The sequence below is a fragment of the Styela clava genome, chromosome 8 (genome assembly GCF_964204865.1).
Source record: "Styela clava chromosome 8, kaStyClav1.hap1.2, whole genome shotgun sequence".
NCBI classification, from domain to species: domain Eukaryota; kingdom Metazoa; phylum Chordata; class Ascidiacea; order Stolidobranchia; family Styelidae; genus Styela; species Styela clava.
Genome location: NC_135257.1, coordinates 7,801,079 through 7,827,921, shown reverse-complemented (window position 1 = coordinate 7,827,921; position 26,843 = coordinate 7,801,079). Strand labels below are relative to the sequence as shown.

The 26,843-nt window shown below is 35.8% G+C and overlaps 1 protein-coding gene across 1 annotated transcript in view; it reads right to left on the bottom strand.

Moving 5' to 3' along the window:
* The window catches only part of LOC120345381 (rho guanine nucleotide exchange factor 28-like), an 82,616-nt gene that overhangs the window by 11,478 nt on the left and 44,295 nt on the right, over nt 1–26,843 (bottom strand). The window contains exon 21 of the mRNA XM_078115248.1: nt 1,895–1,968. Within this exon, the coding sequence (XP_077971374.1) occupies nt 1,895–1,968 (74 nt within the window). The remainder of the gene's footprint in view (nt 1–1,894; nt 1,969–26,843) is intronic.

Below are 26,843 nucleotides of genomic sequence, written 5' to 3'. Positions count from 1 at the left end.
GGATAATCAGAAATTGACCGTCAGCAAGTAATATATACAACCGCATAGAAGTTTTCCACGCAAAGGTGAAAATAGCACAAAATGAATTCTTTTGTAGTTGGAAGACAACAATTCGCGGTAGAGTGATAATGTAACATGAGATACCGGTAATGGTCAAGTAGATTCGGAAGAAAAACCGAATCATCAAACCGGTGATGAGTCATAAAACAGAAGCCATAAATCAATCCCATCCCAGTGACGTCATATGTTGTGCTGACGTCGAAAACAATAACAATTTGCCGTGAGGTTAACGAGAGTGGAATATACCAGCAAAAGTACATGACATTTTAATTATTTGTTCTGGGAGAAAAAAAAAATAACTAGGCTGGGATAATGAACTCAAATAATTTTTATTAAGCAACCATAAGCAAGTAGACATTAACGATTATCAAGATGATTTTCATGTTAAGGCCGAAATGTTCTCTACGTTCAAAACAAAATGGCTGTACAATATCTTACTTCTTTAGGTACATCGACATGTGATACCGTCCGTTCCTCGCTTCTAAAAGGTGCGGGAGTATAGGCGTACCATTTGGATGAAGACCTTTCATGGGATTTGTTTTTAGACCTTTGTGCTTTTGGGCTTTTAGGGGGTTCACTTGTATTGCCTTCTTTGTTAGGACTCGCTTGAAGTGAACTTGATCCCGTTTGGAGGAAAGATCGCCTCGTCAATGCAGCAAAACTGTGTTTTCGTTTTACGCTGACAACGCTGTTGCTACGTTTTTCTCGAAATTGTCCTTTGACAGTGAGAGAAGAGCCAGAATAATCCATGACATGTGTTTTCGCCTTGTCAGCAGCAAGTTATATAATCTAACGCTCTTAATAAAGAGCAGCCAACAGTAAATCCAAACTTACTAAGCTACCATAAAAAGTGATTAAAAGGTATTTTATGGCAATATTAGAGTTTAAAATTTGCTAGCATCTTAGTGGTATATTGGTTTCTTTCACAGTACTATATAAAACCACGATACCTTAGTCATCGTATTATGCTATGTCAGCAGTGCGGTAGAACGACAAAAATAACTAAAGCACGTGATGATGGGATGCCTATACCTACCCTGTATCTAATACTCAGGACTGGGACAAAATAGCAATCAACAATCTTGAATCTATCATGCTAATGATATATATTTCTTTCTCTACAAGGATCATATCCTATATCTATCCAATGTAAATCACTTTCAACTTGCATGTGAGCTTTATAATAAACAAAGCCAGTCGTATATAGCAATGAACGTGTGTCGGTTACGTGACACGTATGCTGATAATGGCTAGCCAATACCTATACAACATATTACGTTACATGGTGAATCCCGACTATATGGAATTTAAACTGAACCATCCTTAATCATAGCAATTGAAAGCAGATAAGCTGTATACCTTCACTAAATGAAACAGCAGCGCACAGCAGTACGGAATGGTCCTTCCTATCACAGCTTAACGTTGGAGGTTTAACCGCATGTGGGCACAATATCGCTTTACAATAATTTGTGAAACCGTCCAGGAAGCTGTCTGGAAACGACGGCTGTATGCAGTGCTGTCACTTCTAACGCATGAGGTGACTTTATTGAGTGTGCGATATGATGCATACATATTATGCATTGAATGTCTGTTGCGTATGAGTCATGCAATTTCGATCAGATGGAGAAGAGAGTACTTTTGTGATGTACATGCGCCATCGTGTGCAGATGATTGGAAATAAACAAGCTCACGAGGATAATGAGTTGCTATTTATGCAACTGCACGCATATCCAATATAAAATGCAAATCTCTCAAATCAAGGATTTCGATAATCGATTCAAGTGAGGCAATTAAAAATATTAGAAAATACTATGAGTACGATAGAAACACTCACCTTATTTTTATTTTTCACTGTAAGCCAAGGTAGATCTCTGAGCACTTCTTTATCTTTCGTCTCTAAGAGGTTATCTGAAATGATGAAATGAAAAATAGTTAAATTCGACAATTTTGTATGTAGATGTACATATTGAATAGAAGAATTAACGAGCCCATGAACATATTCGAAAGGTGCATGTCTGACGCCGGTGCTTTTGGCGCTGTTAGTGGCAACGCGGCCGGCGTATATAAAAATTGCCAAAAACAACATCGATGCAAATTTAAATTTATCACCAAACTAATAATTATGATTGATTTTGACTGAGACTGGCACAGACTTGTCGTTCCCCGTAAATATACGCAGATTACGATTTCAACACTGGGTTGTAAAATACTTTGTGGTCTGTATAGATAGGTAAAGTCGGTTTCCGGAACTTTCTCAATTTTAATGTCGTATCACATGGCGAGACCGACATAAGAACAGTGTTTGTACGACTGAGTCACTGTGGTTATTATCGTCTGATTGCAAAATGTCATGTCGTCGGTGAAGTTGAAACTGCCTTGAAATTACCAAGCCGGTTGTGGTAAATATGATAGAAACTTAAATAACAAGTCTGGTGCATTCTTCGCTCAAGTTGGTAAACAACAACGTATGTTAAAAACTGCGCAATAGCGAGCAGATGAAATTGTGAAATCTGATACTGGTTATTCCTGATATCATATTCAAAAATATGCTGCGGGCTTTAGAAATTGTCGATTGACGCAATATACCGGTAAATCCCTAATACGTTTATAGATTTGATGCAACATCGTATCTGATAACAAGTTCACCGTAGAATTCCATGCCATTAAAAAAAACAATTTGCGCAATAGTGTCTTACCTTTTTTTATACGGTCATACTATAAATCCGAGATATATCAGGGTCATAAAATAAGTCCCTTGTTGTGATAATCCTACGAGTATTTCTTAAATAGACTAATCTGACACTATACTGTAATAACACACAATATATATATATTGAATAAGTTTCCAACTATGCAAAGTTCAATTGTATCTTTCTTCAATTATTCATTGTATTGTTAATAGCATTAATTAGTTAATTGAGACGCAAATTTCTAGACAATAATTGCTCACAAATCGTGTAATGCTGATTCGTACAACTTGTCTTATGATACACAATCTTGACTGCGATATATAATATACAATTACGTTCTTTTTTTGTTCAAAGTGCAGTAGAAGTTGACAAATATCGCTAACGCGTGGTCCATTGTTTGGTAATTAACCCTTTGCGCCCAGATCAAAGTCAACTTCCTGTTTGATTTGACACTTTCGATGCGGCGAAGAGAGTTAATGGATATATTAATAGTCGAAGCGGTGACTAAATATTAAGCACTTTAGATAAAATGATAACGAGATAAGTGCAAAACGTTCCAATATCAGACCGGTGTTGCAACGCAAACATTCGCAGTTTGTTTGTTTTTTCCAAGCGTTAAATCCTTCTGATAGGAAAGCTCTCCATTGGATAATAACGGATATACCATAAAACATAAGCGGCAACATGACTATTTTGTTTAAATATACCAGATGTGAAAATTAAATATTTCGCCATACATGCAGCACATGAACTTTGAAATATCCTAATACATATAAATGACGACTTGGCCAACTCCATTAGCAACTTAGTTTAACACGAAGCCAATAAATATCTTGTACTACTGGTAATATCTGTCGATTTTCGCGAACAATACATGTTCACTTTCAAATTGACTTTTATCGCTCAACTTTATCTAGTATCCTAATTTTCTATGGATCACTTCAAAACCGCAACCCATCTGCCCACGCACTGTTTCATTTGAACGGCAAATTACGGAAACCTGGTCTTCTCTACGCCGAACACACCTATTTTAACGTTTCAACGCAGTAACGCTAATGAATAAAAGTCATCTATCTAATCTAAATATACCGCAAAATGAGCGTACGTGTACATAAAAACCGTTTGAAATCACGGGCTATGAAGCGCCTCACCTAGTTCATGACTTGAGCTAAGCCCTAACAAATGACATCGTCAGAGTCGGCTGATTTCATTTTTATACGGCGCAAATTTCAGAGACAAAGCGAAGTATAAAAACAATAAATTTCTAGCAAAATATAGTTTTGTTGACAACTTTACTGCCCAGCATTATTACAGAGATACTGCGAGCTTATCGTGCACGAAGAGTCGATATTTATAATTTATTAACAATATTTATCAAGTATTGTTCATCATATACGCACGTGCGATGGATTATAACTCATATCGCAACTAAAACCTAACTTAATCGTTTCAAATTAAATATAATAGTCTAATATTACGAATTGCTATCAAATCTCGGTATTTTTCGGTAGCAACGCCTAATATTATAGTAATATAATTCCAAACCAAATTGTCTGCCTATGACATGTTATCCCGATTTACGTCAAGACCTTCATAAAAACTAGCCATTTTCGCGCAACAATTACCACAGAGAAAAGTTACTTTTGAGTACCGTGCGACTATTATATGACAAACTTATGACTGGTAGAAAATTCTGCAAGCTTGAGGCCTAATTATTCCTGTAACTCGATAATTCTTCTTCATGAGGCATTCTGGGAATGGCGTAAACAAGATTCAAAAATAACTGATGATCAATGCTAATTTAAATTCGATTCATCATTAAAATCGTTTAGGCATCGCGGGGGCAAAAATTTAATACTGTAATTAGTTTGACTAAGAATGACTGGTTTTTTCGAAAACAAAATTTTCAACGAGGTCCGGAATATTTCTGCAAAATTTCATCGGCACTAATGTACGAAAGCCAAGCAAACACTCCACATTTTAACATACTTAAACCGGAAACGCAGATATAACGCTAAACTCGAAGGTTTAAACTTCTCCAATATCAAGAAAATATACTGAAAATGTATTTTTTCAAAAACTTTTCGCCCCGAAAAGATAACGATGTTTACTCGTCGAAGTCTGGTGGAAATGCTGCGGAGGCAGACAGGTGCGACGACGCGCAACGGGACCGAGGAAGGCTAAGCGGGTTCGTCGTCATCCTTTTTTTCGTCGTCGGCCGTCTCTCGCTTAGGTTGATATGTTCTAACGTTAGCTCGAATAATTATTTTTTCGTTAGCGTATGTTGAACAGCGATTCATTCACGGATGACATTAGATAGAAAAAAAAAAAAATCTTTTAACGAGGGGATACGTGGAAGTAATATGCAAAACACATATTAAAACGTATTCCAATTTTCAAGAGAGAAATGTTAGCATAGAACATTGCGACTGTTTCACATTAACGATACAAAACTATCTTTCTTGGAATCTGCGACTGAAATTCAACTGACACTGAATGAATCTATAGGTCAATTCTAAAACGAGTTCGCGTGAGAAGGCATAACAATAGCCTAATATTTTTTAGTATAGTTGGTAACGATACAATATGAATTTCTGATTGGTAATACATATAGAAGGAAAACAATGTCGTCGTAAGGCGTACCGTTGTGTACTGTGGGTTATGGGGCATTTTATACAAAAGGAACACGTCGCCATAAAAATGCCATTATTCATAAATAGCGGTTTAAATTTGTTAGCTGAAGTAACAACCTTCGGAGACGATATTTAACCAAGAAAGGCAGCAATACTGAACCAAGGAATAAATCATTTGGAAAGGTTCAAAAGTCCACATCATACACAACGCACTAAATCATCTTACATACAACTTGTCATCTAGGATACCTATTCGCACTACCTTGCAATCTGAATGCAATAAATCAGAACAACATGTAATTTTCTGCTAAATTCAGTTGAAATGATACGTCAAATATCGCAAACGACTTACATTTTAGGATATTATAATATTCCAAGAAATGGAAACCTAAAATATTCTTATTCATTGGAGCAGTTAACTTTCCATTAGCGGGCCCTAATCGTCATACGAAAATCGATATCACTTTCAAAGCGCCCGTGCGGTACCAACTACCAACAAGTAGAATGCATAAGGCCGGAGGTTTTCGGCCATATGTCAACCATTTGCGACATTGTTATGCGCAAAACAATTACAGTCTGGATTCAAAGAATTGGCCATGGATGATCGAAGACTTTGAATTGGATTTAGACTATTGCCCATGTTTGATCGAAGATATCAATTTTTCTATGAGTTAACGATTCAATTATCATATTATTGTGATTTTCTAAGAGAGGAAAAGCCAATCTCATGTCCCTTTGAAGTGATGGTATATTAAATTTCTTACCTCAATTGCAACGCGACTGCGTGTTAAAAGGTTGAAACATGATGTGGCAACAACCCAATAACAATTTTTTCCGAGTTATACCATGAATGGATCATGCAAGGTGGTGACTTTAATTGGTAATACGCGCCAAGTTGAGAATAAACATACAAATGTGTTTTGATGGAAGACAAAGAAGTCTATGATTATTGTGGCAAAGTCTACTCATGATTTTCTTTGTCACAAGATTTCAAGTCTTGTAATTAGCCCAAGGATGTGTTTAAAATATAAGAAAACCAAAGCAGTAGAACCAGCAGCATCTTACAATAGTAGATATCAATATGAAATCTCCGACTTCACTCAGATTGATAATAGAACTATTGCTCAAAACGTTGACACAAAACATCACAGATTTTTAATTTGGCGATTCGAGTTGAACTTTAGGCATTATGCAAACGACCGTCAGCGGAATAAATTTCAACTTGTTGAAAGCAAATTGGACCAAATAAATTGACAGCAAACATACTAACTCGTTTGATCTCAAGTTTTTGATACAGTATTATTGCTTCAAGGGACCTTGAAAAGCTTTGTGGTTAAGAAAGTCGTCGTTGAGATCATACTATTCAAAAATAACAAACGAAATTATTGCGGTGTGACGTTGGAAAGATCTTTGAAGAAAAGCAGTTTTCCGTTGTCGGGTATTTTCCTATTTACGCTTCGATGAGAAACTTTAAAACGCGGTTAGACAGACGACGATAATTCAAATACATTTTTGCGAAGAGACCACGGGCGAACTCTTGTACAGGTTGAACTTTCAGACTGATGTATTTATATTGGCGACCCGAGCTTGGTATAATCAAATATTCCCCAACTAAGCCAGGTTTTAAAATGAATTTAATTTGGAGTTGAAAAACGACATTCTTACATATTTTATTCATCGATGAGCGTTAATCTCTTTTACAAATGAATCCTTTTGAGACCTCACAGTAAGTTTAAGCCCAATAAAAATCGCAACAAGGTCGAAGGCGACATTCCGCAACGTCGCCTGAGGACGAGAATAATGACGTCACAAACCAGAATGCCCACAAAGCAAACACACAAAATCGTTCATATTCGCGATTAAATGTTCGGTTGTTAACGACATGCCAAACAGATATCTAATATTGTATTTGATGGATGAAATAATGGGAAAAATAAGTACAGCCAAGCGTACACCACAGAAAACCGTAATTGTGATGCGGGATCATACATTTTTTAAATATGATTTATATAAAATCAACAAATCTAACTCTCATCAATGATTAACTATGATAAAACAGTTCGGAATCGGAGACGGTATAAAAGTCGATTCAAGCTTCGGCACCCTTAGTTATATGATCGCCAATCCGAATTCGACAAATATCCCGGAATATATTTATTTAGCGAGGGAGAAGCGCAAATTACTTCATCTTACAACTCAGCAATCCAAATTTGAAAATTTTAGCATAAACCTATTTGAAAAATCCACCTAATACAGCATCAGCGCAGAATGCAAATTTGTGTAACATACAGAAACATTACGAAAGATTTGGCAGTTAGCACATAAACCGCACACTCATTATGAAAATAAATACAATTATTTATGTCACAATCTATAAAAATAAAACGAACATTCTGATAATGAGAAAGTAATTTGTCATCTAATGAATCGTGACCTACCTCCATGATCGTCTATAATCACGTGGACGTGAAATTAGGCCGCTAGAAAATCTGTTTATATATTTACATTATGAAAATTAGTCAATTTTCGGCAATGACTTTCATCTTACAACAATTATTGAAAATACATAAGAAGCTAACCAAGTATAGTCTACGGATAAGCATCCCTATCCCATCGATTTTATATAATAAGCCCCACAATTGGCGCATTCTTTCAAACTCTCGTAATGGCGATTCCTCCGAACGAAGGTGTGCGCGGTTCCACTTATGACGCAATCACTATGACAACGACGTCCACTGCTTGGTTACGCAAAATCACATGATACAATTATAACCTGACTCGTTACGTGGAAATATATAAATAGAAAAGATATTAATAGGTCCTGATGATGACGGATAATTAAGTCGACGTAGACTAAATATAGCCGTTTCTCCATATATTTTGCTTACTGCAGATTAACGCATATTAAACTTAGCTTGAAATGGAAGAACTGAACCAAACGTTCAAATGAATCTACTCCGAAACTGTAGTCGAAAACTTCTTTCGTTTATATCAGGACAACAAATTTTGAAATATGTTGTCAACCTGAATATGAGTATTTGAATCAAAATTAAATTAGTCAAAATATTCATAAAAATTTGCCTAAATAAATATCCACAGGCAAATTAAGACAGTTTTAAAAACAACTGGTAATAAGTCTTCAAATATTCAAATATGAAATTCCGAATATATTATGAATATCCCCCGAATGTGAAAATCAAAGTGCCGCTGTTAAAATCAGGTAGTTCACGAAGTTGTTCGTTTCACAGACCGCAATCGTGAACATTTCAATGAACTATCACGGTTAAACGCATGTGGGAGATTCCACTCTATTTTTGCGTATAACCGCCAAATTTTCTGATATTTATTATTCAGGTATTATATAGTTCACAAAATTAAGTTCCAATTCCTGAGTCAGGTTTCGTTATTGCGTCATTATCATAAGTTAATTTGTCAGATATGTTTTCACTTTCATTTAAACACATAAAGAAGTTCATATCTTTACAATATAAAAGACTAGAATCTAACTTAAAACTAACTGAGTAAATTAGGGCATATGATAATTCAGAAAGTCGAAATTATCAGTATGCAGTGGAATTTAAGTATTTATTATACGCTGTTTTTTTAAAAATCCATTCAGAATATAAGGAAATACGAACAAGATCAATCCGAGAAGACCGATCATTCCTAAATAAAAATAATGGCACACAAAAATAGGAGCAATATTTTCAGTGCGAGTGGACGTAATGATTTACTCTTCACGCATATCTATACTTCATTATATAATAACCTGTAAATAATTAGACTATTACTTCAAACAGATTGCAATATTCAATCCTGTACTAGGACGTCTTCTGCGTGCGACAACATTTTGATCACGCCACTGAGAATCTGCTCCAATCCAGCTTGCGTTATTCTAACTAGGACTACAGTAACAAATAGAGAAAAACTTGCGCAATACGAAAAACCGCATTCTTAAGTACATATATTGGTATTTAAACAGTCGAAAAATGACAAGTGCACCAGGATACAAATCAACAGTACTTAACGGTTGGTGTGAGAGTCGAGGTATTTTCTAACGACCAAATGTGGAAGAAAGAAACATCCTACGTAGCTTCGGTATGTCGAGAACCCTTGAGAACAGCCGACATCGGTAAATTGGGGCCACGCGTCTGATGTTATGAATCGCTATGGTGATTTATTGTCGTTACGCCAAAAATGAGCCCCTGGTTACGTGAGATAAAACGCGCAAATTTACGCCACTTGCTACACGACGTAGGTAGGTGAATAGCATAACAAAACACCCCGTATCGTACATAATTAGTCTCCGTGCGTTATCAATAGGCCAGGCTAACCAATTGTGTTTATACCTCGCCAGTAAATTTCCTAAATGGAGAGGTGAAAAAAAATGGTGGCTTCAGAAATATCAATCTAGTTACAGAAACGCATAAAGCAATTTAAATACTCCTATATTGATGCCAGCTTCCATATTGATTACACCCTTGGAGGTCCTTGAATATAAAAAAAGGTGGGACAAGCACTCAAAATACATAAGCACGAATTTACAGTACATTGGCACGAACACAGATCGGGCAAACAAGTCGACGACTATTTTATGTTCCGCACCAAACCGATAACACGTGTTTCTTACTCTTCGCGTTGGTATATGTCGTAGATAAAACGAAAAATACTTGACACATCGCCCTAATACAGGGATAATAAATCGTTCGAGCCACCGCAGAGAAATTCCATTTTTGCAACAAAAAGGACTGTGATTACGATTGGCCGATGATAATTTTAATTGGAGTTCTTTCAAGTAGATACTTAATAAATTTCGCGTGAATTCGCAGTATTGTGATTAAGTATGAAATATTAACCGCAGCAAAGTCCACAGAGAATTTGAAAATGTAACGGTAACATTCCAAACATGTTTTGGCAAAATATAACTTAGATACACATGCTTCTCCTGTTCGTGTGAATCTCCCATGGTGTCTGATAATTCTACACTGATATTAAATATACCCAGATATATATAACGAAAATTCATTTTGAATAAGATTAATTCCAAACCCAGTATAAAATGTTGACACCTGCTGTCGATGAATTACTACAAAATTGTCTCGAAATAAGGTGAATTAAAAATATTGATCAATTTATTATAATACCCGGAGCTGACGATAAAAAGTGAAACCAAAATAGGACAACCAGAACATAACAAATGAATGATTGAATATACTTAACATCAGTTAAAGCAGATGATTTGATTGAAAAGTCGAATACTTGCTGCTACGGTGCTACAAATTTGAAGCAATCCCAAGTTATCTGAAATCTTACGTTTAAACATGGACTATATTTCAACTCGGAAGTACCGATTCTACCTGAATGACTTTTCATATACAGTACATAAAACAACAACTATTTGCGACCTTGCTTCCAGTGTAAGATATCAGAACAAACTCTCATATCTTGTCTAAACTTAAAGTTTCAACAAACGATACCATCTGCACGAACTGCGCGATAAGTTTTGAGTGATATGAACGTATAACCATTTACAAAAATGACCCCTATATCCATATAACATCAAAATACACTATTCCCAAACAATGACAAAATGGGCAAGGGGCTATTGCAAACTAGACAGTATCAAGCTCGAACAATGGACTGTTAATAAAACTTTAAATCTCATCATGCATGATTGAAAATTGTTTTTTTTTCGTTCCAATAAAGTGGACGAAGAAACACTCAATCAAATCATAAATAAATATTTGACTTGATATCCATCTATTCTCGTTCCTAACTCAATCAGTGGAATCAGTGGATTTTTACGACAAAAAAGTACCCCGTGCTTGGCTGATGGATGAAATGAGAGAGTCAGTTTGTGGGTGACCATTGAAATGAAATTGAATGTTCAATAAATACCGCGATTTCATGAATTGTACCCAAGTGACAGATAAGAATAAATAATGACTCAAATTTTAATTGAAAAATGTAAATATTTTGAACGCGGGAAATTGAAAAAAGGCGTCAATGAGATTTAATGGAAAGAGCCTCTTTTGAAAACAATTTCTAGTTTGAAAACATGTCGAAAACACAAAAAAATACGAATTGAATATCGGATACTATGTTTTAGTTGCGATAGCCTATTCAATTTAGTACAAATGGCTTAAGATGTTCGTCAATAAACGCGATACGAAGAACTTATAGACATCCATCCACTTGCTCGGATTCAGTAGTGTGGCATGTAACTGGAAAACAATACTTAGTGATTCTCCTTAAAACGATAGATTCCTGATATAGAAAGAAATGAGAAATTTTTATAACAGATACTGTATATTTAATGGAGAATACTGAAGGCAAACGACGTCATTCCATGTGAAAAACGAACAAGCCCAAATTGTACGTAAATGTACCTACGCCCTTGAGTAAATTTTACAACATGCTTTGGGAGTATTTAAATTATTTGTTGGCGGGGCAGAGACCTTAACTTTTTATTGGATAACTATCAAATTATATGCCAAAACAGGACTATAAATACATACGATATCCAATGTTTTCATTCGAATTTAAAATGTGGGATGGTCTTGCGCCAAACGCGGTTACGTGTTTAAACAAATGCTGCGTACAGCATGTGGTCATGCACAATAAAAGTTTTGCGTACAACGTATACGCCCATTAGCAAATATTGTCATCAAAACGAAAACGCCTATAAGGCTATTCGTCGCAATATGAGTTCGGATGTTTTTACATTTAGTCGCCTGGACAGAACCAACAACGGATATCGTATAGTTCAAATTTCGATAAAAAATCACTTAATTAGTATCACATACTAATTCGACCATGGAAGAAATAGAGCCCATAAAGTTGAAAGAACATGAGATTCGGGTATCTGTGCTATTCCATTACTAAGATTAGATAGCATTCATTGTGATATGCTAACTCAATGTGTTAACAGTCAGGAATATTGAAGAATATATGTTTTCAATATCCATTTAAATGGCCGTGTCCGTAGAGGGCTGTTGACCTCAAGTCGACTCTCCATCATCTAAGTAAGAATCGACGAGATAAAAACTACGAAATTGCAGTAAATTTGATGTGAATTGCTAACAATTTGATGGATTCACGACAATCAAAACTGTGAAACCGCGCTATGTTAACAAGCACACACTTCACAGGGATAGGAATGTCTTTCTCAGGATTGGTCTGCCAAATATCAAAAGTATCGACCATCTTATAGCTTGATAATACCGGGCAAATCCGGGGGCAAAGCCCACAAGCGACGTTCCAGGTGCTCTTGAAATGGCATTTGCGTCATTAGCACTTCGAAATGTTGGTTTTGCCGACAGTAACGAACAAGAAAAGATGGATTCATATTCATCCACATTAAATAGAAAGTTTAACATGCGACGATTTAATGTCAGAAGTACATGAAGTTTGAATTGGATATTCACGTGAACATAAGCATGGGCTAAATACGCTAGTTTCAAACCGCATCTGGAATATGGGATGTGAAAATTCTAGAGAACATCACACCTAACTGCGGATATGTCAAGCGCCTTTCATAGAATTCAACTTTATACAGCCAGGCTTTATATCATTATATAGGCGTTTTGGAACAAATACCAAAAGAAAAAAAAACTAGTTTACCGCTGAATATAACTGTTAAAAGGGGCTGATCGGTGAATGGACTTTAATTCCAAAACATCGCAGGCGGTGAAGTACAAAGACATTTCATAAATGCCACATTAAATATTAATTCATAATTTTCAAGCTATATTAGCGGATTAAGCTAGTACTGGCTCACATGTATCTAATAACCTTTATAGGCTTATTAAACAAAGTAAATATCAATTATAAATAATACACCTGACGCATGTTTTACGTAAAATGCCACGACGCAAATCGCGCGACAGCGAGTGTGCGTCAAATGCGGATTCCAAGAAAGACAAGTGTATAACGTAACTCGGCTTCTTCGAAACAGCAACAAATAAACTACCGTAGAGTTCAATGCCTCGACAATGCAAACTAAATGACTACCTATTCGGAACTTGACGGATAAAAGTGAATATATCAAATTTAGGACTCAAAACAAATTTCTGAGCATCATATTTCCATTCCACATGGGTTGGCACCAATTAAGAAAGAAAGTTCTACTCAAAGCAGAACACGTTTTTCTAATACACAACATACTATAAAACCGGTTCAAACTGTATTAAACTAGTTTTGCTGCATAAAAGATTTTCCCATAAAATGGATGCATGGTATTAAAATTCAACAATATATAAATAATATTAATAACAAAGCATTCCTGAAAGGATTCGACAAGGAGACAACGAAATCCTTACCGATGACAACATGGCTTCCATGAAGACGTTTCTCACAAACATGCAAAGTTAGACAAACATGCGGGTAAGCAATTCCGATCAAGCGAATCAACATTACATTACAGTATTGGAATTTCTGGAAAGTATCAGAAATCGAGGTCATTTATTTTCTCCTAGGCCGTTCAGAATTTGATAATAGGTTTAGGGACCGCCGTTTCGATTATAGGCCTAAGATAAACCGCATCTCCACGGTGCGTATCGGTGTCGTATGATCGGAAGATACGAGTTAAAGTCCTAACGTAACGGAAATCCCAGTGGATCTAATTTCAATAACCAAACGATTGAAAACCAAGTGTGACGACAGTAAAGTTACAAGAAAAACATTTTTTAGACATAGGGTAATTTGGTGATCCGTCCATTGAGGAAGTTTTACATTAAGCATATCTTATGAGAAGGTACAGAAATAGAAACAAAAAAAAAACGCAAAGTGATTCCCAAAACACAAGTTAGGAACAAATTGGATGTGAATGAGAAAAGATGATATATTTTAATGATTTTGCCCTTATTGTGAATATAGCCTTGAATAAAAGTTCTGTAAGTTGCAACTAGGGCTGGGCATTTTGAATTGAATCGAATAGTTGAATATTCGAATTGGTTTAAGCTAAAATTTCGAATCGCCGCAATCTTGTTTTTTGTCGATCCCTCAATTTGTTTTTTGAAGCCATATTTTTAAAATGCAATCCTGACATCGGTGACATGTGACTGACTCTTTTCATCCTAGTGAGTTATTGATGAACCATGTTTCTTATTGTGTGTGACCACTAAGCGAACTGTCTGAGTGATAGATTACATGTTTTTAGTAATTTATGTGACTGGAAGACCCATTACAATAAAAAATAAATAAATATAAAACTACATATCTTCCAAGTATTCGAGATTCGATGGGAAAAAATTATTCGATTCGATTCTGAAATCATCAAATATTCGAAAATGTCCAGGTCTTGTTGTACCACACTTGAGTAACAGAGAGAACCATACAGGTTTCCAATGACCGTGGGATCGTCTATTTACGCTGCCTTAATACACTCCAGATTCCATGATTTCGCTCGTGGCAAACACGGATGTTGTCAACTGGAACATAATATCACACTTTTCATCGAATATTGCGGAATCGAGCGTGATGCATACATAAATATTTTTACTTGATAATGAAGTACCACCAGTTGAGTGTTATTTTGCAGGTTTAACATTCCATTCTTTTGTTCTCGAAGCCTAAATTTGGATCAGCGTGGAGCCTGCAACTGCGACATTCCCACGGTGCCACCGACCTTTTTACCACTAATTCGTAGATCACGGTGACAACAAATAGCTCGGTTTTCAAATACACTTCGATTTGAATAACTTAGATTAAAAATAAACTAAATTTACCGATAGAAGATAGAACTATTTGAAAATGACAACAATGCCACCATCCCCCTGAGTGTATTCTAGATTTAAACCCCGCGAAGCAGGAATTCGTGATCATCTTTGTGCGGTGGCCCGCCGGTAGGGCTTGAAAGATGATGGAATTAATTTACAGGATTTACAATGGTCAAATGAAGGAAATCGAGAAAAATTCATTCCATGCATAGTTCAGGAATTTCATTCCCGTCGAGAATTGACACTGGAGCTTGCGAGAAATTATAGAAATATGACACGAGCACCAATGCTTACCATACGGTGAATATGAAATGAGTTGAAGTAAAGGTATCGAGATAAGTGCAAAATAATCGCACAATTATTCGAACCAGCCATCTGCAGAAATGTTCAACTCTTGTTGCGTGCGAGGCGTGACTTGTGTTTACCACTTGTGGATGTATACGATGCAGGTAGAATTACGATTTCGCCTCACGGAAAGTTGTTTTCTAATCGGGATAAAATAATTAGCGGTACGCACCATTAGCATTGCATTGTTAAGTGTTTTTGCACCTGTGACCGATCTTCTGTGTAATTTCAAATCAGACCAATGGCTCAGGGCGTTAGAAGCAGAGATGGCCAATACCGAATAGTTCACTATTTCGAATACATTCGAAATTATTTTTTTCGAATATGAAATTTCGAATACTTCGAAAATAAAATCCACTAATTGAAGCTTATCTAAATGTATGTAGGAATTTCCATACAATAAGCAATGGAATAACTGCTATCTACAAGTTACAACCTAGCTATATTACCAGGCATTTCATATTTGCAGATTATTGCAGTATATATTTTATATACCATGAGTCATGTTAACAGAATTAAATTAATACGACAATAGTGGTATCGATGATGGATTTGAATATTTGCGCAACACAAAATCACCCTAGTAAAACGGCCATACTTTTAAATACCAACCATTATCCAAATTATTTGTCGAAAAGCGGGATAAAGTATGAGGTATTTTTCCGACTTGTGACAATTTTTTCGTGAGTACAAAAATACGAATCAAAAATTATTAAATATTTGGGAACTTTACCACACATTTTAAGTCCGCAGATCGCCGTTGTATGTTTGAGTAATAATACTTTTATTATTTCATAAATATGAAAATAGGAATCAAAAACTATTTATAATCGGGTAGTTTACCACACATTGTAAGTCCACAGATCGCCGTTGTATTTTGTAAATACGAAAATAGGAATCAAAAATTAATATTAATCGCGAGTTTGCCACACAATTTATGTCCACAGATTGCCGTGATATTGTGCCGAATATAATTAGTTTTGATTATTATTTTCGTACTCACGAAAAATTGTCACAAGTCGGAAAAAGAATTTATATTTTATCCCGCTCTTGGGAACTAATTTGTATAATGGTTGCCATTGGTTTGTATTTAAAAGTATGGACTTTTTACTAGGATGATTTTGTGCTGCGCAAAATATTCGAATCCATGACCGATACCACTACTTAAAATGCCTTACCGTGTTAATTTAATTCTATTATCATAACTCAAATGTTGGTAAATCGGGCAGTTTACCACACATTTGAAGGCCACAGATCGCCGTTGCATTTTAGAATTATTAGTTTTATTATTTTGTAAACACGAATCCGAAATTAGTTATAATTGGGCAGTTTACCACGTATTTCATGTCCACAAATACCCGTTGTATTTGGCATTAATACTTTCATTATTTTATCAATATGAAAATAGGAATCAATATTTAATAATATCGGTCAGTTTACTACACATTTTATGTCCACAGATAGTCGATACAACCATGAGTTACGTTGAACAGAATTAAATTAATACGGCAAGACATTTTAAATGCTGGTACCAGTCATGGATTGGATTATTTTGCGCAACAAAAAATCATCCTGGAAAGGATGAATACTTTTAACTATCGTTATCAGAATTATTTGCCTAAAATTATTTTCTAATAAATCGACTTGTTTTTCCAACTTGTGACAATTTATTGGATATCGTAACAATTACGGCTATAAATACTGTATTTCCCGGCTAATAAGTCCACATGGCAAATAGGACGATGTCTATTTTTAGCACTCAAAAAAGGGGTTTTTCCATATAGGCCTCCAATAAGACGGGTAGAAAAATTCGCTAATAATTTTATATGTTTAGAACCAGATCATGTTAGTTTGGTAGAATCATACTCACAGAATTAACTATTTTTAACAATTGAGCGGTAAATTTAAGTTGTAAAGCGGCAATCATTTTGGACAACCTATTAACCCGAATGTTGAAATAATTTTGGAATGTGATAAGTACTACACTGTACGTCCACGGGTTATTTCACAGCTGTGTTTTCCTGTCCCTGTCGTGTTTTGCTGAATCGGCAAAACGAAAGGGTCACAAATCACTTTATCTTGGTGGCCGTGTTTCTCTTTAAAGTAACGATAACAAGCCTGCGGTTAAATATCATGATTGGCAGACCCTAAGACCCAAATATAAGGTTACACAAATCATGCTTGAGAAGACTCAAGCGAATAATAAGCAGGCCACATAGAAATAAAAGAAACATACTTTCTCAATTTTTCGACGTAATGGAAATGAATTTGTAAATTAAAAGCCTCGTACACGAATGTCGGCAATGTCCACCCACGCAAACGTGCAAATGTGTCGCAACACTATGCGACGTACGGTCGCACAGAATATAAACAATCAAAGTGCCGATTTAAAAAGTCGTTTAAAGATTCCCGTAAAACGAAACACCACGTTTACGGCGAAAAGTGGCTACTATTCGGAATTATTCGAAAATCAGCCGAAAAGGTATTCGAATACCTTGATATTCGAATACATTCGAATATTCGATTCGTTTTGGGCAACCCTGGTTAGAAGTTTTGAATTTTTGAAGACAAGCATTTGAAAAATGACAGGTAAATTAACAGTCATCAGTACGTATGGTTTACCTATTTATAGTGTAATTTTTTATGGGGCAAATTGAAATAACTGGTCGAGGTAGCATAGTTGGCATAGGTTGGATAGTCAACTCGGCGAAAAAAAGATTGAAATTGACAAGTATTTATTCCTATTTACGAATTGCTTTTAGGAGGTTGCAAAATTGTCCACTGGATGAGGCAAATTTGTAATATTTATTGACTGAAAACCTGTGAACGGGCTTAGTACATTACGAAATACCCGGAATATATTTCTACATCACATCCAAATAAAAATTCCTAATCGTTTGTTCCATTGGCTAATTAACACTTACTATTTGCTCTCACACACCTCATTTGGTGAATTAGCTATTGTAAAACATCGATTTGTTGAATATAATAATTTTACGAACAAAATTATTCCTTGTGTAAATATTTAAATAACAATGTCAACGATATAACGAAAGAAAACCCAACATTTACTGCACTAACATCGTGTTTCCTCCACGTCACGAAACCTCGTAAATTAGCCAAAGCACGTAATCAAATGGACAAAACTGCGACAATCTAACAATTTCTAGTGTAAAATCGTTGGCAGCCAAACTTGAACGAAACGAAATACCTCGTTTAAATATTGAAAAGCTCACACCTGTCACGTATCTATAATTGCATAGTTAGCGCACTAATTCCCGAAATTGAACAAAATCAATATTTGAAATTTTCGATCCGGTAAAAACTAAATAATGACTTGTATCTAAAATCGAGAATATTAAACAATCGAATATCTTCTGACAATTACACCGTACTATTGTGCAAAAGGCACCGCGGTTGATGTGGTTATCGGATAAGAAAAAATAACCGGATCAATCCAGTTTTTGCTTGCTTGAACCTATGGTTCATTGTTTATTATAAGGCCATTTCGGCATGATTTATGGATACAGGTTCGTGTTAAACGCCAAGATTACATAACAGATTTTTACATATGACAATAGTTAGGTTTTCAGTGGCTTCGAATGGCTTTATCTGCATCGTTACTGAGCACGTGGTTACTTGCTTTAGGCGACTTACACAATGTATTTAAACCTAGAATATTTTTGCGGGTTTTCAGCATCAGAGATGATTATTGAAATGCACTATTATATGGCTTCATTGCTATTTATCAGATAGACTGACATTTTGAAACAGACGAAAATCAGTAGTATATCTAAATCTAATCCTAAACTTGCAGCAAATAAAATTCTTCAAACCCCTATCAACTTGTTTCGCCAAGTATGTGAATATTTTTCTTAATTCGTTGCAAATCAATTGTGAAACACTATAGAATACCAAAAAAGGTAAAAAAAAAATTACAAAACAGTAACTCTTCGAAAAAGACGAAAATCTGTAGTATAGCCGAATTTAATCCTAAACTTGCAGCTAACAAAATTCTTTAAACCCCCATCAACTTGATTCGCCAAGTATGTGAATATTTTACTTAATTCGGTGCAAATCAATTGTGAAACTCAAGTGTGTAACTCTTTTCAGTGCACGTGCCAAATTGGACATTTTCATATAGGAGACAGGTAAGCTACAAGTAGAATAATTTTATGGCTTGACCCGACCATAATGAGTTAACGGTGATAAGTTATTTTTGGAGATGAAGATGAAATTTAATGTTGAAGCGAAGGTGTTGAGTAAATAAGACCTGGAATAAATATGCACATCAACCGTTACCGTTAAGCACACAAAGCTTATTTAATCATGCATGCATATTGCATATTGTGATGCAACGAGATGTTCTTTCGCCTATGATCATATATTCCTTGCAGTCGAGTTCGTTTCATCCCTCAAGTATAGATTATAAATAGAAGGTAATGTCTCCTTAAATAGTGTTAGCATAAACTTGTTCAAATTCGTAACTTCGACGTAGACGAAGCCAAGTCAAAAGACAACGCAAGTCATACCACGCTATAATTTTGCCTTCCTATTAAATGTAATTATCAAGGCCGAGTCAACGTGGAACCATTTTATTGATGCGAACAAATGTTTTCTGATTTATTGATGTGTGAAAATATTACAAATATACACATACATAACTATTTCTGAAGTGGGGGAATTTCAACAAAACACTGGCAATTTGCGATGGAATCCTTATCAGCGAGAATGTCACAGTACTTCGCATCGTTTCAACTTATCAGCTAACTGTCTCCTTTCGCGTGAATACCCATTGAAAGCGACAGGTACTTGATTATCGTGAGAGGCGTATTTGTCAGGCGATTGTCACATGCGTGGGACCTTCCGTTGAACCGATAGCGCAAGCCAGGCAAGAGGTAGCGTCTTTTTTCACACGGGCGCAGTAATACCTGAATAAATATAGAACAGCCACTAACCATCCACGAAAGCTCGATTTACCCACATACACGCCCGGCGATACCCTAGAAGAGCAAGAACAAAATTGTTCAATCGTAAAGACCATGACTCATATTAGGATTGTCAACAATTGTACCATGCTGGGTATTGTATAGGTCAATGGAAGAGGTACTTGACGGTTCACCAAAATAGCATCTTCCACGGATATGAAAATAGAATCAATCTAGCCCTCGAACATTATGACGCATGGGGGTCACAGTTGATATCTCTGCCCACGGACCTATTTGTTTTAATTGTTCGGTACAGGTGGAACGAACAGATGTGATGTAGGCGAGTCTTCGATGTCTAACTATAAGTTGAAAATATTAGAAAAACAGTCATTGAAAGGGGAAATTGCGCGTTTAAAATCAAATCTCATTGAAATACAATCGCACTGTTTACATAAATGGATGGATATTGTATGCGCGTCTCAGCGTGGTAAAATCATCAAAAATCTTTACAGGAATACCAAACGCGTTTATAGTAATATCACCAATACAACTGTGGATTCCGATTACTTTGATATGATAAGAAATTGTCAATAAACATTTTTTTTTATATTTGTAAAAACTGACGTATACGAATTTCACCAACTTCATATTATCATTTTTTAAATATAATAGACGTCACATAAGTTGGAATCTTATTTACACTGGATGTAGAATCCTTTCGCAGGAAACTATCGACCCATTGGTAACTTCGAAGTATAACAAAGGTTACAAAACAGCACGATTGGGAATGAATCATACAGACCATCATGAGGTAATAAAACATAGTGAAAACAAATGATATTTCATAGTAATTGAATTCTTAGATATATGTTCCTAATATTTCCATAAAGACAAGACAGGGCACACGCGCAGAGGACAATTGTCATGTGCAATAAACTGCGAATTCTGAAGAATGACCTGGGTAACCTATGCAAAGTAACCTAATAAATTTCCACTGACTACACAAATATCCCCAATATAAACGTCGAATTCTGTTTGCAGTTGCGCTGTGTAAGCGGTTTACAGGAAAATGATATAATTCTGAAGGCTGTTTTCCAGAAACGTCTTCGGTTTGCTTACTTTTATGTGATTAATGAAATCCCCCTTATGTAATATTTACTTTTATTCATTACAACAGAGAAGTGATTTATGTTTTATTGTCTGTACATTGTGTTCACATCAGCTGATTTATAAGACGTCATATTAAGGTTGATCGAAGATTTCTAACTAATAGGAATGTGCATAGGAACGAAAGGAAAGTTGATCAACACATTACCCTAGTCAGTAAATAAATATCGTCTCCGCATAGTTACCCATTCCCACTTCCTCCAGTTCTGAATCATGACGGGCTAGGGTTGAGAAACTTGGTTCCAACAAAGTCGTTTTTAACAACATACGCGCCTTCATTACACAAAGATGAGCTAATTTTGAAAGCTTGAATTGTCATATTTATACCCAAAACCATCAATATTTAAACTAAACCAATGAGGTGAATAGCATAATTCAGTTTTGGTGATTGTTGGTCGATTGTTTTACAGAAATGGTGACTTTAAATTATGAACAAGTTTGTTTGAACATTTCGAAAAGAGCTTGCTTGCTTTATTTCACGTTCAATTCCAACTTACAGATCTAAGCTAGCAATAGGTTGCGGTAAGTGAATTTGTCGAATTACGAAATACTTAACGTGGTATTAGATCAAAATGATATTCGACATTTTGATCCTTCAACATACCGTGCTGAATTCAATACAGACGTTTTAGCTCATTTTCCGTAAAACAATGATCGAAATTCTGTATGACGAGTTTCGGGCGCCATATACTCATACGAAAACATAATGGAAAAATTGCAACATTGCACGTTTTAACGCAACAATTGAAAAAATCTGAAACTGCTGTCTCTGTTTGTGCAAAAAAGATTTGTAAGTTAGCTATCAAACTAAGTTTAGTTAATATTTAATTCCAATTCTGGCGCCGATGGATGTGCCAAAAATGTCTTTCTATATATATAGTCAAGAACATAACCAGTTGTCGATACTCAGCAGAATGCATGGTATTCGAGATATTTGGAAAAAATGCATGTTTTAGATACACGACATGTAAATATCCGACAAATTACTAAGCAGGGAGAATGCAAACAACATCAAAAGTATTCTGCATAGTGCATACCCTACTACCTCCTTATAAATAGAATCGAAAGGTAGCTAGTGGTTTTTATAGTAGATGTCATCATGCACTCAAAGACAAGTGATTAGGGAAGATGTATGAAACTGACATGATGCATTGTGTAAAAATAACAGACCGCATTTGTATGTTTGCTGCCAGGAAGTATTCCCTATCTGAAGTCTGGATGGTATTCGAAAATTTTTTCCACAGATCGCAAAACATTGGTATCGTAACATCAAATATAAAAGCGTTTGGAATTTTTTGCAAGTTTCAAAGAAAGCGGAGCGATATTATTATAATCCAAATTATTTTGCGATAACATCTTTCAATATTTGTCGAGATATTTTAAGAAAATCGTTTTGTTATAAAGATCAGCCAGGATCACGAATAAAATCTCAGGGTGGGCCTTTTTATTGTTAATTTCTAATAATATAAATATAAGTACAATATAACAAAAGCCTGGTCAACAAATGTCCGGCTTAATCGACCTTACATAAGTTGCTTCCACCAAGTGGGGCTTTTGTGACGCACAGCAGACCAATTTGAAGTATAAGGAACCAAAACAAAGTGATTATAAAAAGAATGCAAAATTAGTGCAATTTCCAGTGAATTATGTTTGTGTTCTTGGGAAAAACACATTCTGGGATCATCCTAAACTCACGAATAAAAAAATTATTTCGGCACTGGTTTTGTTTGTACGTGAATCAAAGGATTTCTTATCGAAAGAAAAAACATTATTCCTCGCAATGGCCCGGATTTAGCAAAACTCACAAATAAAATTTCAAGTGGGGATTAATATGTTAAGGGATATTAAAATAACAACATGAATAATGAGAAAGTGCTTACGACCGTTTTATGACACGATGCTACTAAGGATGTCTAAAATTTGTTTCAGATAGAATACCATAAGATATATATACAGAATGTTCGAAATGAAGAATACAACAGTTAAAATTGATAAAGGCTCGATAAATTCGTCCTTATTAGGTAATATCACTGAAATAAGTGTGGTAACTAAGCAGTATATGGGGAAAAAAGCTTGCCTGGTCGCTCGTAAAATTTAAATTAGCTGTAAAAATCGTATGAACACGCACTATATATATATATAATAAAGTTGATGATATGGTATGGTCCGCACCACAAATATTATTGCTCTTTATGGAAGAATACTCAAAACAACAATCTAAATTCTGGCTCAAACTCTATTTTTAGAGAGGCTAAATTTAGCGGAATAAGAATCAACGCAGTTGTTGCAACATGAGGCTACCGGTTTTACAAAAATGGCAACGTGGAATGACTTTGAAAAAAAACTTTTGAATATGATTTTAAGCCAGGCCCGCGTATTAATAGATAGATAGATATATGTTACAGATGATCAGATAAAATATATTCTAACTTTTACAACCAATGAAAAGAGTTCGGGAGGAAAATGTGTAGTAATTATTCACCTTGAGATTTACCGCAAGCGTGCTCAGCCTACTAGACAAAGAAATGGAAAGCTATCAATTAGTCCTCTTATCAGGCGAGACATTATCGATTTAATTACGGTTATCGCCGAATATTTTATATCGATCTCGGCTTAATGGCGAGTTTGTGGTTCACAGAGCGTCTAATTTTGAGGCTCATCGCACGCAATTATACGTTGGTGGTTTTCTAAAACAATGGAGAGCGATATCAAAAATTAAATGCCTGGAAGTAGCTTCCGGTAACGGTTTCATTATACATTGGAAGAAATGTTCTTTCAAATTACGATGAGTAAGTTATTGAAAATTTATTGAAAAACCGACCACAGAATGTTAAATACTTCGGCTTTGGCCTTTTTGAGGCCTGGAAAGTATTGCTTAACATAGCATTATGGTTTTCAATACCGTGTAATAAAAAGAGCTACCCATTCCCGCGTCATGTGATTTCAAACGATGACATGACAATATTGGCAAATTAAAATCGTGACTAGCACTAATAAGGACGAATTCATAGTCCAAACAAAATTAAACAAATGAATTTCAAGTAAATTTACCGGTTATTATAAAGTGGATTGAATTTCAAGTAAATTTACCGGTTATTATAAAGTGGATTTCACGCATTGCAACAGGTAATGTTACACAACAAAAGAAAAAGTTTTTATTTCCATGACGTATGTGCTTCGCTAATTATTAAGTCATCCCAAGAACTAAGGACGACGACGTAACCAATGAATCTGCAAATATTGTCCTTTGAAAACGCTTCAAATACTTGCAAACAATGACAGCATCTCTAACAAATATTACGATGCGTACAAAGGACTAAATAAGGGAGTGGTAGCGTCAAAGAAATCCAAATATGGAGTTGTGTAGTGGTCGCGAATCAGCATTGTGCTTAGTACAGAAGAACATGGCTTATAATAACGAGTAAATAAGTACACATATTTTTCTGTTTAATCTATATCAACATACAAATGAATAAAAATAGTCTCGATGCAGATTTTTCATTATTACTGGCATAGCGACAACATAATATATTGTAATCTTAAGTATTTGCAAAACATTTTTCTTCCGTAATTTGGTGTAAACACTCTTACCAGGAAGAATTTAGAGATCTTTATAAATCCCAAATTTTATAAAACCATTACTTGTCCACACGGCTAATTTGGAATGCGCCGGATATATTATTCCGAACCTAAAATCCAATGGCCTGAAGATGTATCAGCAAGTGCATAAGGACATGAACTTTTGTGCACATTGTACCGTACCGTACTGGATGTGTAGCTTTCAAAAATATACGAATTTCTTTTTTCAAAACTCGCAAAAATCATGCAACTGTATCGCCATCTAGTGGACGCAGCCACAATAAAATGAATTCGACGAAGTAGTTGATACTACAATTTCATAAATCAGTAATAACTGAAACATACCAATTTTCCCAATTTTTCTGTGCTTTGGTCTTGGCAAGGTCAGCACGCCTCTTCCTTCCCACGTTGTGAATTCAGTATTAAATACTTCGTCATCTGACTTATCTGTGCCCGTGCCTTCTCCTATGATTGTGATACCAGCATCATTGTTTATGGAAGAAATGGAACCGATTTTGAAAATGGGGGTGCTTCTGACATGTGCAGTCGAAAATAACGCCTCCTCCAAGTCATTGTCTGTTTCGCCTTCTTTACTGGTGCGACCGGTAAAAGCATTTACAATAGTGGTCAGTAAACTTTCTTGTGACCTCGATTTGGTTTTATCAATTTCGGCGGATTTTTGATTCCTTCTAGGTGATCGAGGGAAGGTTGAGATATCCATAGAATCCGTTTCATCATCCGGACTCGTTGGCACCGTCGATTCACTCGTTGTGCGACCATTTCTTAGATAGGAATCACTATCAGATGAATTGGAACATGGGGTAACTAAGACGGGAACTGGGGTATTAGAGCCCGAGCTTATACCGTCGTCGTCTGAAACGGGAGATCTATCGTGTTTCAGAATGCCGTTTTTCATTATTCGACCATCGTTGACAACTTTTATTGTTGATAGATCCTGGACTTTTCTGGTTGGAACGCAATCGGACTCGTCATCGGTGTTGGGTAGACTGTTATTCGAAAACTGTCGGAATTTTCCAGAACGAGGAGATTGCTCAGGGGAGAGCGATTTGTTGGAACGTCTATCTCGCGTTGGAGAATCGTCATCGAAGAGTTGTAAATTTCTTGCTCTGGCATACTCGTACAAAGGCGACACAGGTGATCCGTCCGGATAACCGATTACCCCTACAGGAGAATGTTTCTGCTTATTCGTTTTAGATGTGTTTTTTGCTGGCTCTCTCTCTTTTAGCGAATATTTCGCTGGTTTACGGTTGCTTCGAAAGCTATCGAAAAGGCCAACGCGATGTGGTGCATCCGTGGTACCTTTTCTTCGCGCTGGTTTACTGCTTTGTTTCGATCTTATTTCTCTGTTCAAGGCGTTGCGAGCAATATCCTCTTTTGGTATTGTTACCTTGTTAATCGCTTCCACTTTTTTATCCCTCACGATATGAGTGCGATCCACTTTAGGCTTAGCAGTTTGCACATCGCATGAAAACACACCAGCCTCTTCGATAATAACGTCCACAGGATCGACATGTTGTCGGGTCACTACTGACACCTTGCGTTCAGCTTTTCTGTTAAAAAATCCCGATATCGATACTCGCCTGGATGGCTTTTTGTGTTCAACGGCTGTGGTAGACATCACAGTAGACGTATTGTTCTCACTTCGAAAATATTTGTTCCGGTGATGTACGCACGGCAATTGTGACAATTTTCAATAATAAA